This window comes from Lissotriton helveticus, chromosome 5_1, assembly GCF_964261635.1.
Source record: "Lissotriton helveticus chromosome 5_1, aLisHel1.1, whole genome shotgun sequence".
NCBI lineage: Eukaryota > Metazoa > Chordata > Amphibia > Caudata > Salamandridae > Lissotriton > Lissotriton helveticus.
This window is the reverse complement of record NC_136065.1, coordinates 1,165,067,506-1,165,085,970: the sequence shown is the minus strand read 5'-3', so window position 1 is coordinate 1,165,085,970 and position 18,465 is coordinate 1,165,067,506. Positions and strand designations below refer to the sequence as shown.

Below are 18,465 nucleotides of genomic sequence, written 5' to 3'. Positions count from 1 at the left end.
CTCACCCTCACTCACCCTCAACCCCTCACTCACCCTCACTCACCCTCACCCTCACCCACCCTCACCCACCCTCACCCTCACTCACCCTCACTCACCCTCACCCTCACTCACCCTCACCCTCACTCACCCTCACCCTCACCCTCACTCACCCTCAACCCCTCACCCTCACCCACCCTCACTCACCCTCAACCCCTCACCCTCACTCACCCTCAACCCCTCACCCTCACTCACCCTCAACCCCTCACCCTCAACCCCTCACTCACCCTCACTCTCACTCACCCTCACTCACCCTCAACCCCTCACCCTCACTCACCCTCACTCACCCTCACTCACCCTCAACCCCTCACCCTCACTCACCCTCACCCTCACCCACCCTCAACCCCTCACCCTCACTCACCCTCACCCTCACTCACCCTCAACCCCTCACCCTCACTCACCCTCACCCACCCTCAACCCCTCACTCACCCTCACTCACCCTCACTCACCCTCAACCCCTCACCCTCACCCTCACTCACCCTCACCCTCACTCACCCTCAACCCCTCACCCTCACTCACCCTCACTCACCCTCAACCCCTCACCCTCACTCACCCTCAACCCCTCACCCTCACCCTCACTCACCCTCACAACACATATTGTGTTACAATAGGTGTCACATTTGCGAAAGATAAAACTATTGGCATTGTAAATAACAAAGCTATTAATTTCGCTATTTTCAAAACAAGCACATAAATAAAAAATGTGTCCTTTACAATACCAATAGCTCAAACTTTCCTAATGCGAGACCTATTGCATTGCTGTGCTTCTCTCCCCTGCTGCACTCTCCTGCTCTCTAGAGATGTGGCCTAACGATCAGAGCTGCCATCTAAGTGACGTAAATACAAAACATGTTGCATTCCAAATGCTATAGATGTCACATTCGCGAAAGTTATAACTATTGGCATTGTAAATGACAAAGCCATCAATTTAGCAATTTTAAAAACCAACAAATAAATAAAATATGTCATTTACAAGACCAATAACTCCAACTTTTCTAATGCGAGACCTATTGCATTTCCAATGCTTGTTATTTTTCCCTTCTTGCTCTCATTTTTGTCTCTGTGTCTCTTGGGCCCTTGCCTCCCGTCTCTCACTTTGCCTCTCCTCCTGTCCCTTATTTCCCAACTTCTCTCCCCTAACTCTCTGGCCTTCTCTTTTACCTCAGCCCTCACCTTTTTGAAGGGCCAATTGCAGTGTAAAGATCTCAGCTAGACTCAAATTACTTAAAGAGGAATCCCTGGGACTGGTGACAGGGGTACCCTCAAGATTAGAGAGCTTTTTGCAGAGGTAATGGTGTAGGAAGCTGAATGCTGGATTTTAAGTCCAATACCTTCCCTAGTGTTGCATAGACTGGAGTTGGAATAGTAATTTATTCTATTCCAAAGTCCAACATCCCTTAAGGCTAGTTGTTGTAACTACTTTCGTGGTAAAGTAACATGTGGTAATGTCGCAGTCGGGGTAGTGACTGCGTTGAAAAGGTATGCGGGGTAAATGCATGCGGGGTTCCGTCATACAACAATATAAATTTGGTGAGATCATAAGCAATGTATGTTATGTGCAAGTTTTGGGTTTACATAGCTGATGTGCAAGTTACGATTTGTGAAGAAGTGCAAGTTACGGTTTTGAAGAATTTCAGTCTATATTGGTTTAAAATTGTAACCATAACTGTATAAGTATTTTAAATGAATTTCAGGTGTGTTTTTTAAACATACACTGGAGTATTATAGCTAGTCTTAGCCATAACTTTACTTTAACTGTGTTCTTTTTCAGTGAATTTCTGTTTTTTGTTATGATATACTTAATTCAACTTTCTGTAGGTGGCCTAAAGTCACTGGTCATAGCAAAGGCCAGGTCCTGATAAAGAAGCGGCTCATTTAGGTAAGAGCAGTGAGGCAGAGTGAGGGGGGATTTCAACAGACGACAACGAGGGAACAATAAATATTTATTTAATTTTCCTTTATGGCCGTCTGTCAAATCCCCCCAACACGGCCCATAACTCTTACATGCACGGGCCACTCTCGTCCTGTGGACAACACCCACTGCTTATAGTCTTAGACCTAGGAGTTAAGCGCTCTTATTGAGCTTTATTGGTGGATCTTAAAGGAACCATTTTTTGCTTGTTTTATCTATAGTAATAATAATAATACACATATATTTTAGTGGCGACAGGCAGTGTCTAGCTATGGTTAGGTGAGAGTTTCTAATGAAAAGGCATTGTTTGTTTCTTAATACATTTGGCAGTTTGATGAATCTGCGCAAAACTTTTCAATAATAAAGTTCATCAGATTTGGGTTTGGCATGACAAGTTTAATGCATATCCATTAAACGAATGCCAAAAAAGAGAGAGGTAAGCAAATTGATATTTCCCATTTTAAAAATCATAGGACTACTCTGTTCCCTGATACAGAGAAAATGCTGAACAGTTGAAGTTAACTCAAGGAAGTGCCTTAGCTTGGTTTGGTGTACATCTTTTGAACAGTTTTGATAAATTAGCAATTTGTGTTTGTGGACTTGGAAGGATTAAAAATGATAGTTATATGTGGACCGTTAATCAGTGGAAGTCCGCGAACCTAGCTTAGCCAGGCCCTCCGGCTAACCCCTGCTGCACCCAATGCCGTTCACAGGGCGGTATGTCACTTGCAGCAGGTTGGATGCAGGAAACTGTTGGTTATGGTATATGTTTAAAAAAATTAATTCACTGAAAAAACAAAAAACTAACATTAAAGTGGTGTTATGGTTAGCTTAATGTATAGATTCTAAACTCAAAAGTGTGCTGAAAAATAAAGTTTCGGTGCAGCTTTGGTTTCAAACTAAAACTAAAAAACACTGAAATTCGCAGGTTAAGCTAGGACTGCTATTGATAACATGTGCAACAGCTATGCAAACCATAACTGGCACACCATATGCAATTGAGTTTACTGACAATAGTTTGGGTTTCATGCGTATTTATCAAGAGACACACAGTTAAAAAGCGGGTCAAATTGTGTTAATATTCTTGTAGCTTTGGCTTTATTTTATAAATTGACATTACATTTTGCAGGCTGTTAGCAAGTCTGCCTAGTGGAAGGATGATGTTAGGTCTCAACCAGATACAGCATTGAGGGACAAAGCCCAAGCGGGGGGGGGGGGGGGGGGTCATAACATCTTTCATTTGCATATAGCGTTGGTGCTATTTCACAGAGCTGCACAAAATGTGGCAGGCACATAACATATGTAACTTACTCCTGGTAAGTTGAGTTTCATGCAGATCGGTCAAGGGAAAGGAGGGGTTGTTGATAAAGTATCACTTTGCTAGTTACTTTCACTTCTTTTGACAAATGATCGCAAAATTGGACAGGAATTTAATTTTTTTGTTTTCTGTTAGTATGGGGAGTGTAGCCCAGTGCAGAGACAAAGTTAAAGTCTGGGTTCAAAAATGGTTTGATTTGCTAATAACTTTATTGCCGTTTGACAGATTTTCAAGAAGGTTGAGATAACAGATTAGAGCTTAACTTGTCAGCTGCTATGTGCAGTGGCGACTGGACTCTGGACAGCTGGGTGTAGGGCCTTGCAGCAAGTCAGGCCCAAAGCAAACCTCTGAAATGCATTACTGAAGGCTGTGCAGGGCAGGGGCTGACTGCAGGGCCTGGCTGCAGACATCCAAGCCTAGCCATGCACGACTAAAGGCCATGCATGGCAGGAGTTGGTGGGTGGGGTGGTGGATAAAGGGCCTTCGCCCAACCCTTCTGCCAGGCATGCCAGGGTCTGCAGCATGAGCAGTGACCCTGTGCCAAGTTTCTAAATTTCCTTTTAAATTAATCACCCAAATTCACTCAAAATACACACATTTCAAATAATATTATAGTCCAGTTAGTGCAAACTGTATCATTCGTTTGTGAAAAAAATAAGAAATTAACTGAAAAAAGCATAGCTAGATTGACATTATTGTGCCACATTAAAACCTACAATTCCATAATATTTGCCAGTTAGACATGCTGCACAAACCATAACTCACACGCTGTCCTAAATTATTTTTGTGAACTCACAATATTTATATAAATAAACAAATGGACTTCAATCCAAAAGCTCATTAAATAATAGCATGTATGCAAATAAGTTATACTGTATCAATGTCAAAAGTAAAGTAATATGCAACCTCTCCAGTGATGCCATCGAGGTCATTTCTGCCACATCATCTGTGAAGGTCATTTTAGAGGAAAGCTATTATTTTGATGGGAGGCAATCAATCCATTTTGCTTCAAAACTAGGCCGGATAAACCACTGGCCAGCTGCAGGGTGGAATAGGTCAAATCAGAGTTCCATGATGCCCACACACTTTTGTGGATGTTTTCAAACTTCCAAGGGGGTACAGAGGAAGGCCTTTCTCCATAGGGAAAACATGTCTTCCAGTGGAGAAAAAAAGGAAAAAAGTGCATCTGCACAACAGAATCTCCATTGTGCCTGTGTGGAATTCTGCACTATGTAGAATTTTACACTGCAGCAATAGGAACCTGTGGAAAGTGTCACAACCTTCTCAGTGCTTTGCTTGGACACCTGCATCTGATTCAGCTTTGCAGGCATACCTCCTTGATGGGTGAGTGTCTGGAAAGTTTCAGCGCTCCGTCCATAATCTCCTTGTGTTTGCCATACCTCCTTGAAGGACAGCTTTCCATTGTGAATTGGGGACGTAGACAGTGTTCCAGGATATCCCTGCATGTCCTCCCAATATCTTCCCATCATATAACCAGGTTTTTTATGCACCACCTGTCTCTTCAGGGGACACTGGGTACTTTTTTTTTTTTTTGTTTTTTTGTTTTTTTTGATTTTGCCATGAGCCCCAGAATGGAAGTTGTATTGGAGCTGAGTAGGATGCAACAATCGCCAGCAGTCCACAAGGCCAAAGGTGTCTAGAAACCCACCCAACCACTGCTGAGCCTGCGGGGTATCTCTAGGGGGATGGCGATCGTGAAGGCCGGAGAGCACCGAGTTAAAATCACCGGCCAGAAAGAGAGTACTATCAGGGAGATCTAACAAAACACGGCCCAAATCAGTAAAAGTAGAAGCCTGCAAACCCGGGGGAACATAAACATTGAAGAGAGATAGGGTGCGGCCTTCATATCTACCCACCAAGACAGTATATCTCCCACGATCATCGTGAATCACCTCATCGATCGCCAGGGGGAGGGAGGTTCGAACAAGAATACCCACACCCCTAGATCCAGAGGTAAACCCCGAGTGCGCCACAAGGCGGTAGCCCCATCTATTCATTGCATAACAAACATTACCAATCAAATGGGTTTCTTGCATGAAAACAATGTCCGGTGACAAACGTCGTATACATTTTAAGACAACACTGCGCTTAATACGATCTCCCAGGCCATTAACGTTCCAGGAAAGAAATTTCAACCCTCTACCCCCCATCCCAGCCGCCCGAGCCAAAACCCCTCGTCCATGAGCTAGACATCAGAAACAGCAGCAAACACAGGAGCAACTCGCCTTGAAAACAACACACAAAAAAGAAAAAACTTCCCAACCCCCCTCCCCCAAACTGAAGAGAAACACCCCCCACCCTGCACCCCTGCAAAAAGCTAAAGAGCCACCCCAACCTGCAGTGTGCCTGTCGCCCAAGAACCCCTATTCTACACAAAGACCCCGGAGGAGGAAAGGTCTCCGTTCCACCCTCCCCCCGACCTCAGCAAGAACAAAAATAACAAACGAAAGACAGAATTATCACAATGTAGAGGGACGCCGGCCAACACTCCTGATAGTGTATACAAAATAAGACATAAGAGCCGAACAGTTAGATCTCCACACCACCTTCGGCACCACCCGGGTGAGCGGCGGAGTCAGTCTCAGGAGGACGATCAGGCAATGAGTCCAGCCAGTCATTAACAGCGTCTGGCCGATCAAAGAAAAGGGTACGCTCATTGTATTCGACCCGAAGTCTGGTGGGAAAGAGCATGGCGTAACGTAGGCCCCGGTCCCGAAGACGTTTCTTGGCACCACGAAACTCCATACGTTGTCTCTGAACCTGTTGAGAAAAGTCCGGGTAAAAGTTCACCGTAGCATTCTCAAAGGCCACCGGGCCCTTCACCCGCGAGGCCTGCAGGATAGCGTCCCGGTCTCTATAATGAAAAAGCTTCGCTACAATGGGTCTCGGCGGGGCTTCCGGCTTGACTTTGCCCCCTGGAACACGATGTGCGCGTTCCACCGTGAAAAATTTTGTAAGACCAGAAGGGGCCAGATGGTTCAAGACCAGATCCTCAACCAGGAGATCCACCGAGTGGGGTTCAGGGTTCTCCGGTACACCAACCAGACGAACATTGCAGCGACGCGCCCTATTTTCAAAATCCTCCAGGCGACGGGTCATGAAGTCGTTCCCCCGTCGGAGATTTCCGATCTCTGTCTGGAGCTCTGAGACGTCCGTCGTAAGGCTAGACGATTTAATATCCAATGATTGTACCCTCTCATTCGTCTTGCCGAGATCAGCACGAATCAGATTTACCTCAATAGCCACGGTGTCAAGTTTATGGGCCAAGGCCTCGTACTGTAGGCCGATGGATTCCCTCACACCCGAGATGGCGCCCATGATATCCTGTAGGGAGGGCTCCGCCAACTCTTCCAAAACTCGTTCGGACGCTATACTGGAACCAGGCAGGGCAGCTCCGGGGGACCCCTTAGAATGGGTATAACGGTCCATGACATTTGATTGAACTGGAGCTCCGCGCAGAGGTGTTTTCGTCTTGCGCGTCTCTCTGTCCCCTCTGCCCGCCATTTTGAAGATGCGTCACAGGACAAGCCACCAGGTTCGACGGGCCCGACACCCAAAGTACAGGATCAAAAGTACACTAAAAAGGGGGCACAACTCGGGTAGAGGTCGCCAAGCCAGCAAATAGGTCACATGAAAGTCCAACAGCCGATCCGCCTCCAAGTCTCAGCCGCAACACGGTATCCACACCCGTGGCCCAAGTCGGAACAGAATCGAAACCGAAACTTAGGAAGGGGGGACCCACAAGGCCAGATCTCCTGCCGTTGTTGTTCAATTGCAGGACGGCTACAGAACCGCATCCCGTCCCGGGCGCACCTCAAGGGCGGAGCCCAAAAGTTCAGAGCACCATATCTCAGGAATACGAGATCCAAATCAATTTCCGAAAAGTGCCAGGGTAGTCAGCCAAACGTCCCCCACACGAATTCTTGCAAGAAATCAGGATTCAGCCAGGATAAAATGCCGGGAGCGGCGAGGGTCCGGAGAGCGCTGTGCTCACGCGGCCATCTCGGATGCCCGCCAAGCTCCTCCCCCGGACACTGGGTACTTAATAAAAATTTCCACAAAGTGGGAATGCGAACGGAGGTATTGAAGTCGCCAGTCCCTTGCAAGACTCCATCCCTGCGTTTACAGCCATTAGTAGAGGGTACCAAAATGCAGCCTGCCTACTTCAATAATATTCATGACGCAGGAGGCTTTGCAATCCTCTTTGAATATACATTTTGCAATGCAACAAATTATTATATCCATTGCGTCCAAAAAGTGCAATTTGTATGTATTATTTGCAATCTGTCCAATGATACTATCTGCCCTAAATAGCCTCCACATTTTACATATTTCTTGTGCACTTTTGTCTGAATGTATATGAGATACATCAAATCCATGAACTGGATTTTATTTTTTCCCATTATTTATACGTTACTTACAACATGATTTAATTAAGACAGTGAGCAGATGTGCCAGAAGTTCACGGATTTTTCACCCAGTAGCCAAAACGTATACATGTTCTTACTAACTTTCATCTTTACAAACTGTTCTTCCCACCTCCTGTAGGATTTCAGATGTTCTGTCACCCATCATATCCCATTACTTATATGGGCCTAATGTCCTCTTTCTCCATATTTTCAGTGTCATAACAGCCATTGTAAATGAGCGACAACCTAACTCAACAGATCCGTAGGGTAATGTAGTGTAATTCTCTTTTCTAGATACGAGTGGCTTAGACAGAGGTGCTACGTAACTTGTCTGGTTATTACTGGGCACTTTATAAGGAATTAGTAGGCTCACATACATGGCCTCACTAAAGTAAAAACACCTATTTCAAATTGTTAGACCTAACAGACTTTGGTGTGGTCCTTAATCAGACTTTTTGCCTTCTTCCCTCCTGTTGTCTGGATTTTGTTTTTGGCATTAGGACTCTGTACACCTTACCACTGCTAACTAATGCTAAAGTGCTTGTGTTCTCTGTTCTAAACATGGTAAAATTAGCTTACACTCAATTAGTACATTAAATGTAGTAATACATGTACCCAGGGTCCATAAATTAAATGCTATTAGCGGGCCTGCAACACGTATTGTGCCACCCACATACGTTTCCTTTTAATACATGTCTCACATCTGCCCTTTCAGCCTGTGTGCAGTTTTAAACTGCTAGTTAAACCTCGCAAAATAAACCTTTGGCAGGCCTAAACCCTTTTTAATATATATAAGTAACCTCTATGGTAGCCCCTAAACAACTGATAGGACATGGTGCATTGCATTGAAAAGTTAGGAAATGTGTCTAAGTTTTACGTGTCCTGGTAGTGAAAAACTCCCACATTCATTTTTCATTACTATGAATACCTTTTCTATAGGATAAAATTGGGTTACCTTATTACATTTAATAAGTGCTAACATTTGATTGGGTACAAGTAGAAATGTTGTGTTTTGGTCTTTAAAGAATGGTAATGTAAAATCCTCTTTAATGGATTTTAAGTCACAATTCTGAAAGTTTCCAGAAAACGATGTAGGGGTAGCTTAGCAGATTCCTCAGCATCAAAAACTAGTGCCAGGTATAAATTCTGAACCCTCAGATCAACTCTTCAGTATACTCCTGGACCTGCAGACGACACCAAAAAGGACTGCCTTGTACTTCTGAGGACTACCCTGCTGCTTGAGGCCTGTTTTGTACCTCCGAGGACTGCCTACTGCCTTGATACTTGAAGCTTGCTTTGTAACCTTAGATGACTGCTGCATGAGGCCTGCCTTTCTGCTTGATTCCAGGACTACCAGAGTGACTCCAAGTGCTAGTTGACTGGCCTCCTATGTCAGTTATAGGGACTTAACAAGCTGCAGAGACCTTGAACTCTGCACCTGCCCTCTTCCTGGAGCAAGTCCTGACCCCCAGGTGTTGCCCAACCAGTCCTGGACCCTTGGAAGTGGTGCTAAAGTGCTCTTCCAGACAAAACCTGAAACATGGGACTTAAAGAAAATCACTAAAAAGTGTTATGAGAACCGACAGGAGACCAGGACATACCTGCTCACCAATCTGCCCAATGTGCATTGCTTCTGACATGACTTTGTGGTAGCTCCTGCTGTGTTTTTCCCTGCAACAGCAAATCCTGTTCAGGATGACCTTTTGGAAAGGGTATGTGGCCTCATGGAGCCTTTGTCGACTACGGCCTGCAGTTTCATCCTGTGGGAGATATTACATTTTCAAAAAAGTGGCAAAGTCCGAAAGTAGAAATCCTCACTGCAACTTTGACCATCAGCTCCCCTATAACAAGCATCCTCCTCGGACAACACTGGCTGCCTTATCCCACTCAACTACACCTTCTCAGGAACTCTTCTTCAAAACTTCTTGTAAGTCTGAAGGTAAGCTGAGAATGGGCCCAATCTACCTTGTATGGCCGAACTGCGCTCCTTCCTGGTCAGGCATAACTGTTGCTTTGATCTGGTCCAGCGCAACTAGATGCCCATGGTTGGCATTATAATTTTTTTACCCGCTATTTTTCACCTAAAAATTTTAAAACTCATAACTCCTGTTCTCCGAATTGGATTTAATTCATGTTGGTGTCATATTCTTTTTTTAATTTTACTGTGTTTGTTTTAATTGGTGTGGGATTTTTTCTGGGATTGTGTTTTCACTTTGTTATTGTTTTTGTGCCTCTAAGTTAAGTCAAACTGCTTTTGTGTCACTCTACCATAGGGTTTAGAACAAGTTAATTTAGTGGCTTTTGTAGTTCACCCTCAGAAGGATCAGAGGTTTTTACTTGAAAAGGTTCTTCACCCCCAATCAAAACTCCAATTTGTTACAGAAATATTCCACATTTTGATGTTAGCATTTCTACAATATGTGTGTAAGTATGCATATGGCATTTCTATAGCGCAAACCTAGTAAAAAAGGCATGAGCGCACAATACAGGCTCAAAACAATAAGGATGTTACAGGATGCTCAGAGTATCAATTGTGACACCACTGAATGTTGGCTATTCTTACAAATTATTTGGTACCTTTACATTAAGTTTAGCTGTTGGGTCTCCATTTCTTTAACCAAAGACTTGTCAATGTTTTGAATCTCATTTGAAAGTTAACACTGATTGGGTTTGATTTTGCAGATCAAATACAGAGAAGAAGGGGAACGCTACAAATCTGTTTTTCATTGGGATGTGAAGTCCAGAGATTTGGAACATGTGCGGAAAGTTGGGAAACTGTCAAGTCAGGTAAGAATGTTTCATCAAACAAATCTGCCAGGCATGAATGCATAGCATGTCAAAATAAAACCAACATAACATGAGGATAAGAGTTCACGGGGACCAAACTATGTTGCTCACTTTCATAGCTATAACATGAGCCCTGGGAAGAGAAGGCAACATGGTTGGAAAAATGTATGGCAAATTGTATTTTTGTGTAGGAAAATAGACCATAAATGGCTACAAGCTGTATGTGAATTTGATACTACCCCTACGATTTTGTTGCTAATTAATGGCAATTTGGGCCTTGTGGAATTATCTCAGCCACTGACATTGGTCAAAAATGGACAGACTTTGTACAGGGTAGGCATTTTGCGCCAGATGTACGTAGACTTCTGTATGCTATTTTTTAATAGCAAATTCTTGTCATTCGCTATTAGGAAATCGCAAACAGCTATGTACAGCAGTGTGTATTACACAGTGATCGAAGTGTGGGAAGAATCTAGAGGATCTGTAGGCTGAGAATCAGAAGGCGGGAATAACCTGAGGATTGGGTCAGTGGGTGGAGTCAGAGGTGTGGCCAGAAAGAGCAAAACATCCCAATTTTTAGAATTTGTTTGGCATTTCACTGACCAGGTACAGTTTATTACGTTATTTAAAACAACCAATTGATACACATGTTTATTAAAGGTTTATTATTAATTATTGACATTAAGATAAATTCACAAAGTGATATATGCTTCCAATCAAAGATTTTCCCAAATATTTATGAAAGTGGAACCACAAGCCATTTGTCTCAAAGCCATGCACTTTTTGACATCAACACTTGTCCTCCCATTTTCCACAAGAACAGTTCAAACATGAATAGTAAAATATATTAGTTTGAAAGTGTTTTCCACATATTTATGGCTCTGCCATATTTGCCTCCTAATACACAATCTGCTGCATATTCTCATGATCTTAACACGTTCGCTGCTGGTGTCGGCCACGGCCGTCGCGAGCACTACCTCCGTAGTGCTGCGCATGTTCGTTGGCCGACGCGGCATCGCCCGCTTAATAGAACTTTCCGCACTGGTGCAGAACGTTCGAAGCAGTTAAGGTGTTAACTGAAAATTGTAGCTCAAAAGAATCAAAAGTTAATAAAAAATGCAACTTGTGTTGCTGCGAAGTGAAGGGCCCTTTGCAGAGGTTGACTCGTCACTTTTCTCACTGCTGCATATGTATGTTACACTGGTACTAATGGGGCAAAATCTATGCAGCAACTGTTAGTATGTATGAAAATGTCAGAAAATGTATTGCATTACTCTGCCGGCTTTTTTTTGCTGCATAATTTAGTCAACAGTGTGACATAATTTTGGCCGCCATTGCTGCATAATTCCAGTGGCCCCAAAGCAAGCAGCACATTTTAAAAGAACTTGTGTATGAAGCAGAGAGACTGTGAAGTTTGGTAAATTAATTTGGTGTGCTTGCAAATCCTGCATTGCCAATCCCTGGTGATTTGCACTACAACTGCTGAAACTAGGCCATTGGAGATACTGATGTATGAGGTGGATTGGCCTCAAGGGTCCTGTTATTGCAGTGACAGAGTCCCTGTTGCTCCAGGGTGTGCTGCTTCATAGGCCTGCCCTCGGACTATAGGGGAACTTCAGTATGGATTGTGGTGGACAGGCCTTCAAGGTTAACTCACACGTGCCACTGCTAGGTCCAACTGCTGGTGCTCAGACACCAGGGCTTCTATGGTCTAGCATGGGAATGTGCTCCCTCAGGAGAGTGGTATGGTTCACTGGTCATGAAGGCTGAAACTGATTCCCCAGTTCCAAAGCTCATGTAGAGGCTCAGGTTTCTTCCCCGAGAATAATTTAGACAAAGATTTTGTAAATGGTACCTGGTAAAACTTTCTATGGCTGTAGCATTGATTGGATTGGATTTATGGACAATTGTAGAAGATCTTGAGACTCACCAGGAGAATAGTGCTTAATACTTTTATTTTTTTGGCCAATTGTGCAGGTATATATATATTATGCAAAGAAAGGTATGCAATTATTTACAAATATTTTAAGGAGATTATTGGTGATATAAAAAAAAGTGTCTAGAGGAGTTATGCAATTAATCTCAAGTATATAGACTGAGCATCCACATGTCTAATTATGAACATTGCATCAGGGGGAGCGTTCAGATTAAAACAAGCATTTTACATCATGCGTAAGGCACTATCGCTATAGTTTCCCTTATGTGATAGGATTTAGAAAAAAAATGTCATGGGTGTCTGAGTCTTCTATCCCGAGTATCTTTTAAGCAACATATTGGCACTTTGTGCATTTTTTGCGTGCAGTGGCGCGGGTCGTCACTGGGTAACTTTAAAGGATAATTTTACTGTGGGTTGAGGATTTTCTGGTTGAACCTGCATAATATATAAAAAAAGTAGTATTCTACGATTATGTTATGTGAAGATTTATGGACTATTGGTCATTTTACACTGTATTTGGTGTTAAGCATCAATCTGATGGTGTTCAAAGGCCAATAGCTCCCAGTGTTGATAGCAGCACATAATAACCCCAGGCCTCTCAGTTACTCATATACAGACAGTAAATAGATTAAGAATGCACAGCATTACAGACCCAGATGTCAGCACAACATTCACCCAGGCAATTTAGTGCTTATATCCGACCCAGGGCTAAAACATCTGTCAAAAGAAAACTTCATGTTTTGTTTGAGTGTGAAATGTTTATTGACTAAGAAAAAGTTAGTTATCTGTGAATCATGGTATCAAACACCAAGTGATCCCCCGAAAATGATTGGTGGAGGCAAGCTCTATGAAGATCGGTAGGACTCAAATTTATGCTCGAATATTCTTGAGCCTCTAGTATCTATCACATGATAGAATTCTCACCAAGTCTACACGCGCGTTCCGAGCTGAGCTCATGAGAACTGAGGAAATAGCCTACACAAAATTGGAAATCACCTGAGCAAGCTGATTCACAATTTGACACGACTGCCAAAATGCAGCACACCCCAATATCAGACACCAGCTCATCCTGTGGTCAGTATTAGGGCTGAAGGGGATACAGTTATGCTTAAACAGGCAAATGCATGAAATATTTTCAACGCATCACACCCCATGTCAGCTCGTTATTACTAGGCCCCATATGGCCCCTGTAATGGAAATGTTTGCCTAATTTCCACAATGACACAGTAATACACATATTTCGTAGTAATGAAATATTATATACAGATCCCAGTTTGACGTGCTCCTTAGCTAAATTTCTATAATAATTTGGTAATGCACAATTTGAGTCAATTTCCGTTGTGTCGTTGTAATTAATATTTTGCATCGTTTTCGCTACGATGGAGTAACGGGCATATTTTCATTCACACAAAGGTACAGCTATATACATTTTTGTTCATTTTCCACAGAAGTCAGTAGTGCGCACGTTTTGGCTAGTTTCTGGAAAATTGTATCAATATAAATTGGGCCCATTTTGTATAAGGCTACTGTAATTTAAATGTCTGTCCAGATCCTACAGTATTGCTACAATGGACCGTTCGGTACAATTTCTAGATTGTTGCACTACAAGGTCTTTTCTAGGTTTCTACAAGACTATAGGAGTGGAGATACTTAGTTCCCTCAATGCTGCAACAATTCACGGAATTTCTCATTTTCCATAATGCCATTGTAAGGTATGTGTTGTTTGGTTTTCACAATCCCACAGTGAACTTGTATCTTTCATTACAAACACAGACACGGTGGCAGCCATAGACACACGGACAGATGCAGAAACACAGTGAGGCACACCCAACGCCCCAGAGGCACAGAACAGGCTGGGACGTTTTAAGGCATAGTCAAAGTGGGCAATTGCCTAAGGCCCCCCACCTTCCTTGGGAATGTGAACTTCCTATCTCACATCTGTCTATTTTTCTATCTCAACCTTTAATATATTATTCAATAATTGATTACATTGTATAGTTTAAATTGGCATAAAATGGTTAATACAATACAAAGCTGTTCTGGACAGGGTCCCCTATACAGTTTGTCTTGCCCAGGGCCCCCGAAATTCTTAAGATGACATTGATAAGAGTGCATACACAGCGCATTGATGCGTTTGTGGGATTTACAAATTGTTAATAAACATACATGCAAGTGCTACTCACGATTTCACTGGGCTTTTCTATTCGCTCACTTTAGTGACTTCTTGCTTTTCTACTAGCTGAATCACCAATGCTAAGAATATTTCCTCTTTCAACTCTTTTCCTCTTCAATTATTACTTTAAACTTAAATGACACCTATTCACTTGTTACACCTGCTTGTATTGGAGAAATTAAGTGTACTTTCTGTTTATCTTACGTTTGTGTTGTGAATTAGGGGGCATATTATCAAGAACGGCGTTAAAAATTATCGCTGCTTTAGCGGTAAAAAACTGCAGCTAAAACGGCGATAATGGACCTGATAATATGCCCTTGCGAATTCCAATAGAAGTCCATGTTCTGGTGTGAACTTGGGCTTCTAATGGAATTCTCCAGGGCATACTATCAAGCCCATTATCGCCGGTTTAGTGGCAGTTTTCTGCGGCTAAACCGGCGATAATTTTAACGCCGTTCTTGATAATATGCCCCTTAGTGCTTATTTTTTTGTATACAGTGCCTTTCCAAACCTTTGAAAATACACATAAATGCACTACCTTGCGTGCTCATGCTCTTGGTCGCTCCACTGACTCTTCCCTAGGAACACACATTTTTTCATGTATGTGTGTGTGTAATATGTACTTCTATCACATACATTATGCACACGTGAAACATACTTACACACTTAACATACTTACAGGTAGATTGGATTTCTCCTTTCCTTTGTGAATTACATGAAGTTTCCGCATGCATATATTACTACACTTCCATACGTACGTCTCACTTGCCTAGGGTAAATGTTTGTGAATTGGCCTCTCAGTGCCCAACCTTATAGCTATCCTCTGTGTGGGACTTATGGTGTGTGCGTTAGGAGCAAGGGCTGCAAGACACGTAAAGTTTTCGTGTTGTGCTGTGTGTTTTGTTGTAACTTTGTGCTCCTATTTAAAACAAGAACAAATAGTGTTTCACATAATACAGCAAGGCCTTTTCAGTTTAATGATTTAAATTACAGTCATATTAATTGTGAAATATAAATGATTCAAATTAGTCATATTAATTGTGAAATATAAATGATTAAAATTATAGTCATATTGATTGTGAAATATTATATATACTGTCTGTATCATTTTCAGAATGCATACCAGGCTGCATATGAAGAGGAGAAATGTTGGTACTCACCGGCGGTTCCAGACCCTGAGATGATGCGAGTGGCTCAGGCGCAGAAGACCCTCAGTGATGTATGTATGGTTCGGGCTTCAAAAGTGTGTGGCAATGATCTTACAGGTTTAATTAAACCACATTATTCGAAAATAATTCTTACAAGCAAGTAATTGATTTGAAATGAATCGATCATCATACAGTAGATTTGCATCACCATTGAACTCTACACTGAATATAAATGGATACAACAGGGTAGTAGTGGTCTTGTTGACCGCACATCTTATGTTAAGTGCAAAAATTGTTAGAAAAATAGCAAAATTCATCTGGTTGGTGCTGTCATGGTATAACAATACCCTACTACCATGGATGCTTGAAACATATTAGTACAAGTAATTTTGTGTGAACATGAAAAACCGAGTACCAAAGTACTCACAGAGCAGTCAAAAAGAACAGTTTTGAGTCTTTGCTATGATTCACATTCACATTACTGGTGATTCTATCTTGAAGACAAAAGCAAGATTATTGAAGACCGTAAACGTGTATGAGAACCAGGAAAAACTGCTGACACCTTGTGACGAAACACGTGCTCTTCAAGAAAGAAATTAAAATGCACCTCATGACCACTGTGAAATATGCAAGTTTGGTTGATTAGGGGGCTCAGTGCCACCTGGCAAGTCTCCAGCCTGGACAAACCCAGTTTCCCAGCCCATTTAGAGTTGGCGGGACTGATGAGTGACTACAGGTGGAGCTTCCACCAGAGGGCTGGTGACCACATCAGCACAACTTTTAATGCAATGGAAGGTGGACGTCTAAGGGCGTGCCTTCCAATGAAGACTTTCCCTGTCTGATGTCGCTACCCAGGTGGGGCTGACCGGTGCAGGAAATATCATCAAATCACCTCTATGTGAAGGAAGAAAACTCCTTTTGAACAAGCACCCTTTATATTTTTGTTTTGCAGAATAAACCTCCACTTTGCTTTCTTTCTGCAAAACAAGAAAATAATTCTAACCGGCCATCAGGATGTGACAGTAAGCTATCATCTCAGTTTTGATGAAAGTGCTGCCTCAGCGCTCAGCTGAGATACGGCAGGGAGCTCTAAGTATGGCGTGTGGGCATCACCCCCCACCCCCGCCCCCACCTGTGGAGACTACCTGCCACCTGTTCCTCCAGGCCAGACTGCCACCCATGCGCATCCTTTCTACTCCCTGTTTTCAGCACTACTTCTCTTATGTAAACAATTAGCTAACATTCCTAAACATTCACGTGTAGAGTTCGACTTTATTTCTTCAGAACTCTGGTCAGACCGTATAATCATTAAACATACTTACCTTCCCCATCATGTCCCCAGGACGTTAAGTTCAGTGGGCTGATGCACCAGCTCCAAATGTTTGTGTAACCGGAGATAAGTTGGTTCTATTTCTGGTTGAGATCCTCCTTCTCCTGACCTGCGGGGTTTGAGAACATAAGTATGGATCGGCAGCTGAACAGATACTGATAGTATTTACGGGGCTTTAAACCTACAGGAAGCGGCCAGCAAGGCTCCATAAAGGCTAGTTTTGCACAGGGATTGAAATGGAGCTGATGGTGTAAAAGTGTGTAGCATTCCTACCGTGAAAACGGAATGGGAGCGCATTTCTGACTAGGAGTAAAAACTATATATATGTTATTTATGCAGAAACAACTGCTTAGTGAGACTGCACCAAGCCTGACCACGAGATATTGATAAGTGACATATTTACTTTTAAAAAGGTGACAGGTGTACTTTGAGAGGTTCATCTTTTGTATAGATCGACCTTGAATGGCCCTGGACTTAGACTTTTCGAGGACTGTTTTTGAATTTGAAAGGATCCTCATTTGTCATAGGAGAATTTCCTTGCATTTGCATTTCCAGATTGTTCAGACTCCAGTGAAATGCACAGTCTGATTGGTCCCCAGGATAGAATACATTTTATTACTGCAGGCATGTTTTCAGTGCCGGAGTGGGCAGACTGGTGGCGAGACCCCTGACAAACTGCATCCACATAGGGGTGAGTTGAGCATACCACACGCCTGGTATTGACAATGGCGCACTTCACAGGGGTACAAAATAGGATCGTTAATTTGAAAACAAATTAGCCTTTTCCTTGCGTGGTCCATAGTTTTCAAAAGTAGACCACATACATTACAATAAAAAATTAATTGTAAAAAAAAACCACATATAAATATTTCCCCGACCGTTTTACCTAAAGAATTTCTTGCACTGTTATATCCTGCAATTTCTTTTTTTCCTTTTTATCACTTGAGTCTAGCTATTTTGATAAGTTAATGTCATTGATGATGTCACTGGTGATGTCACGTGCGATGTCACCCGTTGTGCCATTGATGTTGTCATTTTAGAATGGCATCAGTAGTTTTAAGGTTTTGTATCACAAGTATTATGTTTCTTTAATTGACGTTTATGGGGAATTTCTAAATGTTTTTCTAAATGAAGTTATTTGTCCTCTCAGTAAACGGTCCTATCTTCCCTTTATCACATGTCTTGTGTTTTTAGGTGGATTGTCTTATTGTCTTTGGCCCTGTGCCCACTATACCTCAGATGCTAGAGAGAATGGGATCACCCAAGAATTCTAAAGGACCTGTGTTATAACTGGTATGGGAAACAAGTGGTCCTAGATCATAGTTTAAGTTAATCACATTAATGATAAAAAATCAAGTACTTCATGAGCAAGTGTAGTTCCTACCTGCAGAGAAA

General features: G+C 42.6%; 1 protein-coding gene across 1 annotated transcript in view; it reads left to right on the top strand.

Moving 5' to 3' along the window:
• The window catches only part of NRAP (nebulin related anchoring protein), a 417,859-nt gene that overhangs the window by 61,256 nt on the left and 338,138 nt on the right, over positions 1 to 18,465 (top strand). Inside the window, exons 4-5 of the mRNA XM_078643841.1 lie at positions 10,379 to 10,483; positions 15,707 to 15,811. Coding sequence (XP_078499967.1) covers positions 10,379 to 10,483; positions 15,707 to 15,811 — 210 coding nt within the window. The remainder of the gene's footprint in view (positions 1 to 10,378; positions 10,484 to 15,706; positions 15,812 to 18,465) is intronic.